Consider the following 16,887-nt stretch of genomic DNA (forward strand, 5'->3'; position numbering starts at 1 on the left):
CCCAAAACATTAACTAAGCCTGTACGTGACTGGCCTATACAACTCTGTAAACAACACAAGGGGATCAATTTACGCACCGAATTGCAACTTTCAGGCTGGAGAACAGTGGTTGTTTCAAACTACATAGCATAAGCAATTGAGACTATAATATACAGATAAAATTGCAGGAGGAATCAAAGGTGGTAAAATGAAATTGCTTGGTTTGGAATAAGGAAGGATATGGTTTATATTTCTTTACTTTTGTCTACATCTCATGGGAACTACCAAGGAAGAAGCTCTTCTTACCTGTGAGTACGTAATCATACTGGTTGACATTGTTCAGCTTAAGTCCATCATACAGTTCATGAAGTTCATCTGAATTTAACACCTGACCCTTCCAGTGGGCATAACCTGCAAAGTAAATGCCAGATAATTTTTCAAGAGATAGATGTTCTATTCAGGATCACACAGATTATACACTTGGAGGGATCAGATATCAGCACCAGAAAGCATTTCCATCTCCTCTTCTGTAAAACACTGTTGCTGAATTAAAACTTCTATCAACAAAACAGTTAAGTGCTCCACTTTTTCTAAGCATCTCTGTTTCCCAAAGGAACTACAGTGACTACACTGGAGTTTGAGACTGTTCATTTATCAGCAAACGGAGCAGAGCACAAACAAGCTCTTCCAAGTTTCCCCATGGAGCCTATATAACTATCCCTCTACTGTGTGGAGGGGGACAAACATATGTTTTAGACTCCACTGGGGGAAGGAAGGTGTCAGTATAATCTATTTTTTTATTTTATACTATTAAGAAAAAAAGATTGACAGCTAGATGACAAGCTTAAACAGGCTTGTGGATCCATCTGGATGCAGACAGGCAGCACCGCTGCACCCATTAGACACAGCGTTCACTGGGACTTGTATGTAACGAATAGAGTGACCACAGCAGAACACTGTCACGGATGTTTTAAACTTACAATGTCATCTGACAGATTTTCTTCCAAGCATAGCACAATTTTAATGCTGAGGATCCCACAAGAGGCAAGTGAGTTTCAGAAAGACACTATAAACAGACAAATAATATCCATACACTCTTATGCTTCAATGATCTCTAAGAATTATGAGCCAATGTTCTTGGCTAAGAAGCCGATGGAAGGTGAAGTTATTTTGGAGAAGCTGAACTGATTTCAGCAAACAAGGGACCAAGCTCCATGGCATCCAATTTCATGGGGGAAGTGGGAGAGGGGATTTTGTTCCTTGACAGACTCTAAACATTTGTTGAAAAATGTAAACGCACGTTGCACCTTTTCATCAAAGCCTGCCCATATAGATGGCAACCATCACTCCCTTGTATATAAGAATGGGGCTTCCTCCAGGATATTAGACAAAGGACACACAATTTAACTCTTCCAACCTCCACGAATTCAGAGTTTGTTAAAAAGCTTGTCTTTTTATTAACTGGAATTAGGAAAAGTGATACGTTAAATGAGGTATCTTCTTCCACATTGCCCCCGCGTGAAGACAATGGTATTTTGTTTGTTTTAATTTCTGCTGTTGGAGTTAGAAAATTCTGTGATAAAAACTGTTGGCTTTGATTATCACTCTAAACTGTGTTATTAGAGTAACTGCCAAAAGGTGCCTAGAGCCTGGAATAAGCACATCTTTCAGTTTTCCTTCTTATGAATGCAAATACACCCACAGTAGGGCGAGCAGATGGATCATTTTGCTCTCCTCAGTTCACAAAGGCCCAGCCTCTGAAACACGACTTGCTGCCAGCTGGCTGGGAGACTGACTCACATCAGCCATGACGATCCCCTCCAAGCAAATACTTTTTAAAAAGCCTTTGTGAAGAAATGGACAAAGTGAGGGATTCCCATATGTTATGGCTGTAGTTCCACTCCAGAATACAGCGATATTCAAAATGGCAACACCTAACACCTAGGTATGTGTCTAGCCCCAAGTATATGGGGAACCCTTGACTACAACTGAGTCAAATATTTGGCTTATTTAACACACATGCGGCTGTTTCTTCTGTCACATCTGCAGCTTCAGAGAAAAACAGTCTGCCCCCTCTCCTCCAAATTTCCACTTCTATTAGCACAGCAAAGCCAGCCTGTACAGGGACACAACACAGTCCTTTTTATTCCATTGTGCCCATCAATGAAACTGACTGCAGTTTCACCCAGAATCAAGGTCAGGCAGCAAAAGAGCAATCATTCATCTTACACACAGACATAAAAATAACTACAATAGATTGTCCAGACAATCTAGATACACTTGGGAACCTTTCCTGCACAGGGACCCTGCATGTTCACTATATAACTAAAAGTTCGTCTTCCTATCTCAAGCTGTCTTAAACAGTCAACGCACAGGGTCCACGTCACACTGATCCTCCACCGAAGGAGAGAAATAAATGACATCCAAGGGTATCTAGAGGATCCTTTTTACCACCTGGTAACATGTGCAATACAACCCAAATTTAAGGAGGAAAAAAAGCCCTAGGGCAGCCCAAGCTATTCAAACAGAAAAAAAAAAAAAGGCCAATGCCTTCACCAGATCTGCAGAGAACCATGATTTCACTAGGAGCTGAATTATGTTCGAGTAAGAAAAACCAAACAAATCAAAATTGTCAGCAAGATGGGAACCACGCTAAGCCCCTTCCCCAGGGCAGCTTCATGTAACATGATGAACAAGGGGCAAATTCCATGACCCTGATTTTATCCTACTCTCCTAGTGCAATATACAACCAAAAAGCAGCTTCTGTAGATAGCCAGAAGAAAAAGCTGGTTACATGTATTCAAAAAGGATTTCACTACCTGAAGGATGGATACCCTCTGGCCCCAGAAAGAGGGGCTGGCTGGAAAGGCACGGGGGTAAGGTTCAGCAAAAATCCAGATACACTGTGTGATCAAAAAACCACCTGCCTAGCCCTGAACGCAAAACTAGTTAGCAGGGAATGCCAACAGCAAGCTTAAACACACGAGGTCAAATTGGATTTAGGGAAAAGCATAAGAGTGGTTGGAGTTAGGATGACAAGGAATCGCTGTCTTCCTCGGCTAGATATGAGAACTCAGCTGACAACGAGCACCTTTGAAGGCCCAGAGTTGCCTTGCAAGACCTAAAAGAAAATCAGCTTCCTATAAATGTTATTTCTATGCCTACACCACTGAAGATGAATATCCAAAAAACAGCAACAGAAAACTTAAAATATTCTGTTTAATTGTCCACTTACTATTAACCCCTAATCTGCAGTAGTATTTCCACTGTGGTGCTCAACAATACAGCAGTTCACAGTCTCACAGCATCTGGCTATTTGCACACATTGTACCAGAACCACAGCCAAGAAAACTTAAGAATGAGTTTCAAGTTTGTACTTTGGCAAAACAAATGAACCCTATCTGGAGACTACAGAGCTGGCTAGGCAGAGCAGCTGGATCAAATTATTACACTTTTATCTTGGATATTAAAGTGAGATCTTGTATCTTCCACAGAGGAAGAAAGTTGAGTCTTCCTTGCTTTGGTTACAAAACCACCAAACAATTCCCCTCAATGCTGGCCTGAGAAAGCAGAGACAATGCTGCAAATCATGATATAGCTCTCCAGAATTGCACTTGGCTCAGACTGACTGCATTAGTCTCCCAGATTACTAATAATTTTGAACACACAGATGAACATAAACACTTAAACATCTCTATACCCCTTCTGCATATCTGTGTTATGGTCTTCTATTGCAATTAAATGTTACATATTTGCTTTTAAGCAGGTAAGGGAATGAAAAACAAGCAAGATATGATGCCTCTTGTCACTCATCCCTCTAAAATGATAAAGGTATTCATTAGTCTCCAAGGAAATGCCTTGGTTCATATGTACAAAAAAGAAAAAAGAAAAAAACAAACACCACAACCAAGAGAGGCAGCTAATACTGCATCCAAGATGAATTTACATACCTTTCTTTCCTGCTTTCCTCTACTGGTACATTTTTTTCTCCTTTGGAATATATTTATAAGCCTCTTAGTTACTTCCAAAAACAAGGAAAAAAAAAGATAAAAATATCCCAGGCATGTAAGAAGAAAAAATAAAAAAAATTACAAAGCAAACAAAAGGCACCAAAACAAAAAACAACAACAACAAAAAAGCTTTCATTTAAGTACAACAAGGCATATAAGATTTATTTGTTTTCCAACCCAGAACATTCCGTTCTGAGGTTTGAGTTGCTCCTGTGGTGCTCCCTGCAAAACTATTCCATGTGGCTTCCATAAACAAATATTCGACATGGGAAAAGGAAGAAAGATGTAGTGTTTAATGAACACGGTGGGAAGGTAATCTGTTCCCAGCTGTGCCACAAAACTCACATGCAAACTCTGGCAGACAACCTGGTCCAAACATGACTTAATCTTCAGATACCAGGTGGCCTTCAACAAAACCAGAAATGCAGTACCAAACACTCCATTGGATTTTTCACAGCTGGTCAGTGTGGGAGTAAAATACTACCAGTGTCAGGCACAAGTGGAGATATTTTCTTTTTGTTGTGCACTGCACATGTGTGAAGGACTGCATACGGGCGGTAGACTGCGAAGAATCACATCAATGAGACATAATTATAATTTCTCATGTACTAGACCTACCAGCCAACCCAACCACCCACTACACATCCACTAAGTGGAAGTCAAAACTGCTTTGCTTAAAAATAAAAAGAAACAGAAAAAAAAAACCCAGGCTTTTTGTTCTGAAGCAGTTTCAAAGGTAGGATTTGGATGGCAAAGTAAGCACATTATATGCTTACAATTAACCTACCAATTAAAACCAAAAATGCAAACCACTGAAGTAGTAAACATGAACCCTAAAAAAAAAATTAACTATACAATAATAAAAAAAAAATCTAGATTTTTATTTTTGAACATGAGACAATGAGATGCTTCTGCAAACAGCACAGTAAAATTGAATAAAAGCACAGAATCTTTGTAGGTTGCATGACAGCTTCTTTTATTTGTACATGAAGCACGATGCCATTCAAGGATGAGTCACTCTAATCATGAAAGCTCCTCACCAAGCAACATGACAAACTGTTCTCCCGGAGGACCGATTTAAAGCACATTTTCTGAGTCTCGGGATTATCAGAGACTAAAGAAAGCTGAATTTTCTGAGCAGGAGTCAGCAGAAATGGGCCTGTGGTATCTTACTAATTTAAAAACAGGGCAAAAAAGCGCAATAATGATTCATCAAAGAAAGCCTGTTAGTCATAAATTCTCTCTGCGTTTTATCTTGCTGCCAAGACCAGGTTAAAAGACAGAGATGAGGAAAGAAAAAAATCATGACCAAAGCCTCACACACTTTTCTACCTGCGTCCCATCTGGAAGGCCACCTTCTTTTAGTAACTGGAGTTCACAGATTTTGAAGCAAAAATTTGCCCTTCAGCTTGAAGGATGACCACAGAAAGGGTTCTCATAAGATCTTGTTCTTGTAGGAAAATCAAGATATCTTTGCCAGTTCATCCAGCACAGGATTCCTGTGTATTGTGGCACTGCTCCAGGCAGAAGCTGCAACCTAGCGAGGCAGTTTCTTTCCATTAATCCCTGCAGTGTCACAGAGGGCACGTCCAGGGGTTTGCAGGTACTAGTGCAAGTCCATGTGCAGGCACACGTAAACATTCAAGCTTGGAAGTCTTTGTATGAGGATACCACATGCTCCTATGTGCCTCTCTCAAAAATTAGGTGCAAAGTCACTGAGCTTGTAATTTAATTCTTAAATTTAAGAAAGGGTAGAAAGGATTTCATGGAAAAACTGCACTGTTAGAAAACTAGACCTGCCACAAAAGAGAACATGTGCCCTTCCTTTTTTTTTTTTCCCATTCCCTTCCTCTTTCGGTCAAATGACCAATACTGCTAAACATAATCTCCTTTTACTCACACTTGGCAAGTACCAAACAGTGTATTGTGATTTTTTTCTGAAAGCTCTGCTTCCCAAAGTCATGAGGTTGTGCACCAATCTTTGGGACTTTTTAACACATTTACTAAGACAACCAAGATTATAGAAAAAAAAAATGTGACTCCTAAACATGAGGAGATAAAAGTTCCAAATATTTTAAAGACTTGTGATCTTTGAGATATTTTTAGGAGGTTTATTTAGGCCTTGGGGGGAGGGGTGGTAGGGGACAGGCAGAGGAAATCACAGATTTTTGTTCCTTCTACTATCTTCATTGTCTGCCAAACCATGAATGAAGCACTGGTAACCTTCCTCCAGCTGTGACACTATCAGAAAGAAGGAAGATTTGTTTGTTTTGTTTTAAGAACCTGGTCATCTTATTGGTAATGTTGTTTTCCTACTTTCAGACACATTCCGTTTATCATACAATAAAACCTTTTTTAAGCTCTTTTAATGCCCTATGATGCTGATTTGATCTTGAAACTGAAAGCCAACAAATGACAGGTTCTCATCCATTTTAAGCGCTGAGTTATTTCATGTGAAAAAATGGCTTCATTTCTGGAAGATTACAACAGTTTTACCCAGCTATCAAAAATGAAACAAAAAAATCCCAAACTCCAAAACCAACTACATTAAAAGAAACAGAATGTATATTTAAGTACCTCTCAAAAACATGAGAGAGCCTTTGTACTGTGTCAAAGGGTACAAGCAGAATAAGCAGCTTTTTACCTGAGCCAGGAAAGATTCTCAACCTTCGTTTAATTCTTACCTCTTTCGTGCCTTTCCTCAACAAGCAGAGATGGCTTTCTAGCTACCTTTGAAACTTTTATTTCTTCTTCCCAGGGTGCCACTGAATTCCTTCCATGATAGGAACAGCTTACAACCTTTTTGAAAGCTGCATGGAGCTCAATATAGTAAGAGAAGACAGAGGCTTCCTGCTCTGCTCTCTGTTCCAAAAATTTAGCAGTTTGTTAATGGGGCTGTACCTGTGAGATATTAAGGAAGTATCTCAACTTCTTTTTTTTTTCCTTTGTTAGAAACAATTTTTGCTCTTTTCCATGATGTAAAAGCCAGAATTTGTTACTGGACTATTTTTTAAGACATCCTTAGAATTTCTTTATCTAGAGTAGATCTCCCCTCAAACAACCTGCCACCACCACGGCAATAGATGTGTCTCTATTGATCCAAAAATAGCACGTCACTTGGAGCTCCTTTATGGGTGAAAAGTATTGCTAAAATAAATTTCAACTTTCTTTTGAAAACTAAAACCCTCTAGCACTGTGAGTGTTAGAAAGTCTAAAAGTATTATGTGAGTGCATCATGTTCAGGCTTATAATCCAAGTGGAAAAAACACCCAAATGTATTAAGACCCCATCCTCTTCCTCCTTCTAGAATTTACTTTTAGGATGCTTGCTAGCCAGTTGGGTGGGCACATAAAAAGAGGAAACATTGTGTCTAGCTCAGTATTTTGATGTTTGGTTTGGTAATAGGATTGTGAGTGTCATAGAGACACAATGAACAGAAAACAGTACTGAAGAGTCCTCCGGTTCACAGGTCTGCCTGCATAGATGGCTGTATTTGTGTTATTTCACTAAGTTAATTCGATTACTGCCTAACAAAAGAAAGTCACGCTCTGAAGTAGCAGAACAGGACATTACCACATCATATCATGCTCTAATGCCAAATACAGACTTCAATCAAAACCTAAAAATTACATTTCTGTCCTATGTCCTGAACATGTGTGTGAAAACCTAAGACCGATGTTCTTTCCACTGTCATGTGATGAGATGAGCCACACCTTCAGTACAGCTGAGTGACTGTGGAGTGGTATCTGAAGGCACACATAAAATTTACCTGTGTGGTTTGAAAACTGGACGGAGTTCACCGTATCAACTTCAAATCCCAAAACCTGTAACAGAACACAGGAATATTTATTTTACTAACATAGCTTTATTAACATGCTATCAATACCACAAAACACAAGAAAGGATTCTTATTTGCCAGTGCATATCTTAAAATCCTGAGCGCTGTTTCAAAGTGAAAGCTGAGTCAACATACATGCAACATAAACAAACAACGCAGTGCTTCACTGCTGCAGTGGACACAGAACAAAAGTCACACTGGCAACAGCACCAGAAAAACAGAGCTCTGTATACTCAGGCTGGAGTTCATCTGGGGATAGGGACAGAGAGGCTGGTCCAGCAGCGATGACTGAAACCCTGAAGAAAGCCTTGGCTAGTCTTTCTTGGCAAGAAAAGCAGTCTAAATTTCAATGTACTAAATTAATAAAAAATATGGAGAGAGGATGCTGTTAGTATTCCAGAAAGACAATCTTTTTTAAAGGAGGACAGAAAAATCTTAAAAGGTATCAACGTCATGAGCCATACTTGGATGTCACAACCAGTTTCTTTACAACTAGAATAGAAAGAAATCCCAGAGAACTAATTTGAGGCATGATTAGGCAACCAAAGGGAGAGAGCTCTTAAAAACACAAAGTAAAAAAAGCCTAAAGCATGCTCCAAAAGCTACCTGCTACCTTGCATTACCAGCAATCCAAATATTGAAATACCCAAGAATTTGCTAGTGCAATCAACAAACACGTTCTTGTTGCCCAAAAGGAGACAAATATTATGAAGAGAGAATATATTAAGAGCATTGAATCAGGAGAAAGCTAATGAGGATTTTTAAGTTGACAATATCTGCTTAATACAGACAGGCATTGCTGTTCAAGACATTTTTAGAGATTTTTATGTGCCACGAAAGAAATTCTAATGCAACAGTGACATAACAGTCTGACATTTAATATTTGTTTCCACATCCTACTTGGCTCTGAGTAAGAATTCTCCTCAAAAGAAGAGCTGCTATATATGGCTCAGTGAGTCACACAAGGGGATAACAGTAATGATGCATTGCTGTTTATGATCCACTTTCAGGCAATTTGCTGGGGAGGGGGAGTGAACAAATGAAGCTTTTGCCAGTCACGTTTTTCACTGAGATGCATGACTCCCTTTTTATCACAAAGGCAACACATCCACCTATATTAAAAACCTCTGGGTGTATGGTGCCAGACATGAGGTTTTCCCTGTGCACAAACCTTCTCTCACACAGAAAAGCCATGAAGTGGTAAAGGCTCCTATTTCAAACCCTGGGCCATTCCAAGATGGGTATACGTGCTGCAACAGGTGGTTCCCTCTGCCTGCAGGCACTACATTTCTATCATTTCACAGCTCAGAGTCCACACGAGTCTTCACAGAACAAGTTTCCTCTTTCACTGTATAATAAAAGTTTCTGTTCATTCTGAACCAGAAAGCAAAGTAATCTTACATTAATGATATACAGATCGGTGTGTTGGCTCAGCGTGATCAAGTTAAAATCAACCTCAGTGTCTACTGTCACCCCAGTTTCTTGTTTCACCTTGGTGGATTTTATTTTAAAGACCGAGGGAGGAAAGGGGTGAGAACATGGCCATACTGCTATGACATTAACCTTGATATTTGCATGTGCTCTTCAAAGAAATAAATGAGAATATTACTTCTAATGAGAGCAACAGATGTTGAGGTCTAAGCCTTAGTATAAAATATTAAAATAATAAAAATGTTGAAGCCGTATTAAGCCAGTACGTGTTAGCTACCAAGGCAAACTGCATTGAAAAGTCTCATGGAATTTAATCATCAGAAGACAATCTGAAACCAGGGTATACTGAAGTGCCAGAAGCAGCTTTTGACAGCAATCATCTCTTCTACCACTATAGAGAATCCTGTGTCTTAATTCTGGTTTGCATAGTTCATTTTAACAACCTGATCATTTACAGTGGATAAGGAAATGTTAGCTTCCTCCCTCAACCAACGATTAAAAAACAGTACTAGTAACTATCATCCTTGCATATCTAAAGCACCACATGTATCAGAAACAGTTTCTCATTCACTGAATGATGAATACATTCCCTGCTTACAAAGGGCGCTGTCTTCAAAGATGTCTTGTTAAATCTTCTGAATATATACTCATATTTTTAATTTCCTGGGCAGAGCTAACTAAAAGCATCAATTTTACGTTCCTTTAAATTTAATTAAAAATTTCTACCCAAACCAGAGGTTATATAAATCTTAAGTTAAAGTTAACTACCTAATTAGAAATACATGATTTTTGTATATACAGACCTAGAAAACTGAGATCAGAGCAAAAATATTCAATCATACAAAAAAAAAGTTCTTCTCATATTTGCACACAAAAGTATCAAATATCACCCAAAATTATGCATAATTTTTCCAATGTCATAACCCAGTAAGAATCAACCTTTCCTTTGGAAAATAACTAGAAAGCACAAATTCAAACCAGGACTAAACTCAACTATTTATATCATGTTTCTTGCTTGTTGATACGAAACACATTTAAATAACTTATTTTAATTCATTGATTCAATCCACTCTGGTTACTGACATTTTTTCTACATAGAAAAACAAACCTCTCCAGGTTTCTGAAGTAAGTACATATCTATATGCCAGTTAAATTGTCACTTTAACACTTTTTCTTATTTTGTGAGCAATGAAAATGCTGTAATTCATTAAAGACTGCACATGAAATGGTAAATAAATATAAAGTGAGATCTATACAATAGTTTGGTAGCATTCAGTCAACAGGGAACAAATTCAAGCTCATAATGGTTTATCATGGCTTAGTGAAGTCTGCAGGTGTCCCTACACTTTGCTCAAAAAATACAGCAGAATATTTCCCAGGTCTACCTGTGGCACAAATGCCTTTATTGAGATATTGATAGTTTCACCTTATACCCACTGACGCACCACTCTCCCTGTGCTGCCTGAATTTATTTGCATATCAGTCTGCTATGTTTGCAAAATGACCCAACTTCAGGTGTTGAAACTGTCATTTTTCTGTTCTGTGTGTATACATGTATGTGTTCCTTGCACTTCTGTGTAAATAAACTGAAGGAACTCACTCCACTTGGATTTTGCCTGTGTCAGAACTAACACCTTCAGATTCTACTTGATTAGTGTGATGACTGACCTTAATACAAAATGCACGATAATGCTTCATTCACTGCTTCCCTATACCAGCTTGTAAATAGTCTATACCTGTGTAATGTCCCCTGCTCCCTATAGAAAGGGTCTTGTGGTGACACTCCTGCCTCTGGTTTTGGAAATGTAGGTTATGGCAGATACTCTGCTGCAAGTGTCCAGGGCTCCAGCTGCCAGGGACACACATCATCTACGTTACCATTATCCCCTGCTTTGGGTGATCTGGTTTTTTACAAGCCCTCCAGCAGAGAATAATTCCTGGTTTCCATGCTCTTCTGCTGCTGTCATTCTATGTAAGTACCATTTGCCCACAGAACTGCAAATTCTGGGCAAATCTAAACCCATAGCCAGTTTGGCTAAGGATGATAAGCACTCTTCAAAGGAAAAAGATAACTGAGTTCATCCTAAATCTCTCAGCCTCCAGACTATGCACAAGGCAAACAATGTTCTTAAGACCCAAACTAAGGTTGCCTGTATCACATCATACAGTGACATTTAATGCGATTGAAGTCTCAGAGAAAACAGGCAATTCCAACGTATTTAAGTATCTTCAAGCAAAGGAGGTAAAACTGTTACATTTCTAAAAATACATCACAAAATATCAAAAATGGAGGAGTTTTGTATTTGGAAGGCATGGCTGGCAGATCTGAATGACACATTTCAGAAAAATATTTGGAACATTAAATCAAAATACACACACTGGAGCAGAATGTGTTTGAAGAAACACCTAGCATGAAACATATACTCCAGCATTATGCATGAGATCAAACTGGGCTTAGTTCTTCCTCACACATAACTGAAGGAAAGGGACAAATATCATCCAGATCTTCGCCCAGTGCAGAAAGTGCAATCTCAGCCTTGCAAAGAGAAGGTGTCTCACCCCTGCAGGCACCTCGTCTACAGCACTATTAGAATGCGTATCTTAGAACTAGTAAGTGCTCAAGGTAAAAATCAACACACAAGAAAGAAAGAGACTTCAAAATACATGGACAACCTCTGAAAGTGTTAGCTCTCTTTGGGAAACTGGACCAACAGCCTATTTTTTCTAAAAGCACGGAAGTAATTTAAACTTAGATCAAGACACAAATAAGAAGCCAAAAAACAGATATCCTTCAGGATTCAAATTTTACAAATGATACCAGTTGTTTTACTAGTAGAACAACCTAAACGTCCAGACAGACAGAAAATGTCTTGGGTTCTATAAGTTATATATATATAGTTAGATCTTAGTTCTGGTTCATCTGTAAAAATGCAACCTTTTGGACTTTGCTACTGTGCTAACACACGAATTGGAGCTTTGTTTAAAATTTACAGTCTCTCTCCCTTACAGAAAACATTTCAATCATACATACACTGAAACATGTTATTGCTTCACCACAAAGAACTAGTACCCAAGGTTGTTAGAAATGCAAGATTACAAACATACATTTCCTTCAAGAGGTCAGCCTAAGTTGTGTCTGTTATGTAAAGGGAGGGAGACTGTAAAACAACAAGAGAAATAAAACTGTTCCGCATTATGGAAAATTGTGAGTGTAGCAACAGAGGAATTAACAGGAAGATTTTGAAGCAAATGCAACATCTCAAATTCAGTTTTAATGGTTGCTAAGCATTATGTTTATATTTGTATAATCTACATTATGTACCAATGGACTGGAGACAAATAAAAGTACTCGTTTTTACCTCCTAATCCTATTTGTTATTCCACTGTTAACAACACTTGAGACTGAAAACAGTTATCTTCAAAGATAAGCTCTGCCTCAGAGTAAATATTAATATAAATTCTCATTTAATAATTCTATTTACTCTAAGAAATGCTTAGAGAAATGTGAAAAGCTGTTACTGAACTGCTTCTGTTTGAAATTTGTATTGCACCTTCACTACGCTTCTGCAGGGAAAAAAGTAAATTTTCAAAAGTATCACACGCTTTACAGTACTCAATAAGTTCTCCTTTTTCCTTGCTTGTGTTCAGTCTGGGGTTTTTTGTTGTTGTTGTTGTTACTGGGTTTTGTTTTTTTGTTTTTAAGATATAAGTATCTTAAATCTAAATGTGCAAGAAAAACTGTCACTTGGATTATGTGAACTTCTAAACTGAACTACATTTTATTGCTTTCCTGGCTACTAAACATTAGAAACAAACCAACCAATTTCCAATGCATTATATGTACATATTTAGAGAAAGAGAGGTTTAGAGGGGGCTGAGAGAGATCCTGTGGAATCACTGTCCTTGGAGGTTTTCAGGACCCAAGAGGACAAATCCCTGAACAACCTCATCTGAACTTAGTACTGATCCAGCTTTGAGCAAGCGCTGGACTGGGGACATCCCCAGGTCCCTTCCAGCCTGGGTCACTCTGTCATTCGATGACACTGCTACACAAAAATAGCTCAGCTTTACTTGTTGTAGAATGCCATGTGTAAAATTACACAAAATATCATCACCTGCTACCCATCCTAAAGTTCTGGTTATAAGGATAAAAACCAGTGGTATGGTATGTTTACACTATTGACTATGCCAGCTTTGTCAGTAAAGATAATACATCCTTTGCTGTTAAATGATGAGTGGACCAATTTAACTAGAATGTTTGAGTTTGTACTTAATTTAGACAACCTTAGAGAACGATGACCTAGTTCAGCAAGAAGAAAATTCAATTAAAAATACCTCCCCATTCTGCAACATGGTCAGTATGTATTTCGCTCCTTCGGCACCAGGTTTATGCTTCTGGTGGCATTTCATTTTAAGGTCTGAAACTAAAACCACAAAGCAGTATGGCAGCTCAAGTTAGAAAAAATCTGAAACAATGAGTGAGAGACAGAGTAAGGAGAAAAAATAGTAGCATGAGGAAGAAAAAGATTGTATAAAACCAGGCTTTGTAAATTGCACATTTCTTCCATAGTATTTATGTCCCCTGATACATGTTTACGGGTTGCTATCTGTATTTCACGGAACAAAGCTGAGACGTCCACCCAAACTCCTCAGTTCCTTCACAGTTCTTAATTTTGGAAAATGTTGCCTTTACCATACCAGAACACATCAAAACCAATTGCCCCAAGTGAGCCCACAAACCAAATGGTTTGTAAACTACAAGTCCAGGGAAAATATCAGAGGTTGAAGTTGCAAATCAAGCTCAGCCAATTGCTCATACAAATTCTTTTGTTGAGAACAAAAGGTAACTGATTTATTGCATGTATAATTAGAGTTTCACATTCAGATCTCAGCTACAAATGCACCAAAAGTGAAAATCTCGCTATGAAATTTGTACACATCTCTAAAACCTAAGTTTATCACAAGGGAACACAATTTGACAAGAAAACGGCACTGGCTAAGAAGAAAGAAGGAAGAAGATTCTGCTAACCGGGAGAAAAGAACCTTTCAGGCTCACACTTTTGAAAGAAGGATTTGACTTTCATGCATCTAGTTCTCCAAAAAATAAATGCACCATTGTATTGCAACACTTAACTTCCTTGCACGTCAAATCCCCTGTTTTGTACCAAGATACTCACTTTACAAGTAAAGTTCGTGGAAAAAGGATGACTCTATTTCAATTAATGTTCAAATGATGAACCATCCAAGCCAGGTATGTCCTGTCCTTTGTGACAACAGATGAGAACAGACTGATGAATTAGAGCAAAGCAGCAGTAAATATTAACACTAGTGAGAAGAAAGTCAACACAGACTAGACAAGTGAACCAAAACCAAGTGAACCAACCAGCCATTCACACACACAGTAAGAATGCCACTAGGGACAAGACACTGGTCCTTCCCCAGCTGCCAAAGAACAGCTTACGGAATTTATGCTCTGCAGAATCCACTATACTGCATTATATGTACTCCGTGTGCTGCCATGGTCTCTACAGTATTGTATAATACGTGCGGTCTTGTACTTTGTTTTTCAGAACACAGACCATGCGACCTGCTGCTGCAACAACTACAACAAACTCAAAACCCCTTTATTCTTCTCCACAAATTAATGGCTTTTTATGGAAGCCTTCCAATATACTCAAACCAAAATGTACTGTTTAATTTTCAAAAGTTAATGGAAACACTTGACAAGCCTATGGGCTCTACAGAAAGGAAATAAAAGTCCTCAGTTTCAAAAGCCAGTCAAGCTTTCCAAGTAATGGGGAAGTGCTTTGATTTATATCACTTAAAGTACACAATAGCATTTCAAAAAACAGAAATGAATATTTAAGAGCAAATTCTACATCTCTAATACATATACACAAAATAAAAACATACACGATTTTTTATTAAGCTTAAGAACATGTGAAGTTTATCCCAATGCAAACATGTTCCCTGTGACTATGAATTTTAGTTAGCATACTTAATAATTGCCTAATTACAGTCTTACTTCTCTGCCTCCACAAACACGATTTACATAAGGGAATTCAACAAGGTGAACTGGGATAAAGTACTTGAATAAATGAATCTGGGCCAAAAAAAGAAGCTAAAAGCAGATAGGTATACCGACAGAGCATATCCGGTGCCCCATGCAAGGAGAAATCGTCTCAAAAGTATTAACCAGTAGCCCACCAGAACCATGATGTATGTACTGAAAGCAAAACAGTTGCCCTGCTTGGGACTACACGAGCCATGTTGACTAACCTCAGAGGGCCTCTGAGAGTACATGACAGAAACACAAAACCAGTCAAAAGCCTGAAGAGCCCCACTATATGATCATATTTTCTTCCAGAGGATCTCCCTCCTCATTCAAATTTAGATGACAGCTGGCTGCATTGCTATCAACAGGACACACATATGGTAGGTCCTACATCAACAGGAAAATTACTTTGTAGCAATGCAACACTGACAGATGCATCAAAGGACAAAGTTTCATAGCATAAAGACATACATAACCAAAGGAGGGTACAGAGACTTAAACAGATAAAATTTCTGAGAAATTGTGTTAAGTCCCCAAACTGCTGAGTTTCAGCAGAACATGTGTATAATCCACAAACTGAATTAGTCAGTAATACCTGTATTTGTCTATAAAAATCACTGTATCACATAAATCAAAGCCATTCCATCCTTTGTAATTTTTTTACATGTATTAAAACTGAGCTTAATTGAAAGTCATTAACAGAATTAACTCTAATGCCATAGTTAAAATTACCTAGTCAAACAAGGCAATTGAGCTTTGGGGCTTTTTTTTGCTAAGTAATGGCAATGATACTTTCCAATAAGAAAGTCTGTGTATCGGGTCATGAAATACACTATGTATTCGTTATAGTACAAGTCATGTGCACATATGTGCTATTGTTTATGTACTACAGTTTAGAACTTTGTCTCACACAGCAACAATCACTGTACTTCCAGTGAACATCATTGCTCCACTGTATTCCTCTGGACATGGAACAGAAACATCTGAAAAGGCTGAATTTCTGTAATCAAATTCATTTGAAGGGGAAGAAAGAGAAAGGATTTCCCAGTTTCAGCTTGCACCTCTCACTGTGGGCCAGCTCTTTCACTTAACTGCATCTTCTTCCATTTGATACTGAATCAAAAAAAAATACATTGTACTGGATGTCGAAAATTAGAACACAAATTAAGTTTGAGAAAAAGGAACTTGGCAAAAAGAAAAGGCATGTCCTGGCAATTAGTGAGGCAGGCATAATTGCTGGCGTAGGTTGATAAACTGAAACTGCTATCGACTAACCCAATCTCTTTTTTCTCTGTCTGAGCTTTTAATAAACCATACCAAGTAGATAACGAGAACTCTGTACATATAATATAGCTGTATTTTAGTGCAGCATTTGACAAAGCACTGCAAAGAAAAACCATTACGATATTGGAGATATTGTGCCAGGTTAAAAATACAAGAGCAAACAAAAAAGCTTAGGAACAGGGATGCTGGAGATGTTGGTGATTCATTCATCTGGAGTCCGATACCAAACTCCAACAAGGTTACAGACAACTAGAAAACAAACAATAAAAAAATAAGGCAGATGACCCTGA

The 16,887-nt window shown here is 38.3% G+C and overlaps 1 protein-coding gene across 2 annotated transcripts in view; it reads right to left on the reverse strand.

Moving 5' to 3' along the window:
* Positions 1-16,887, reverse strand: part of PDXK (pyridoxal kinase) — a 48,193-nt gene that overhangs the window by 19,317 nt on the left and 11,989 nt on the right. For both annotated transcript variants that reach the window (XM_065629399.1, XM_065629390.1), the window contains exons 2-3: positions 7,759-7,813; positions 286-390 (exon numbers count right to left, since the gene is read on the reverse strand). In XM_065629399.1, coding sequence (XP_065485471.1) covers positions 286-390; positions 7,759-7,813 — 160 coding nt within the window. The remainder of the gene's footprint in view (positions 1-285; positions 391-7,758; positions 7,814-16,887) is intronic.

The sequence above is a fragment of the Caloenas nicobarica genome, chromosome 1 (genome assembly GCF_036013445.1).
Source record: "Caloenas nicobarica isolate bCalNic1 chromosome 1, bCalNic1.hap1, whole genome shotgun sequence".
NCBI lineage: Eukaryota > Metazoa > Chordata > Aves > Columbiformes > Columbidae > Caloenas > Caloenas nicobarica.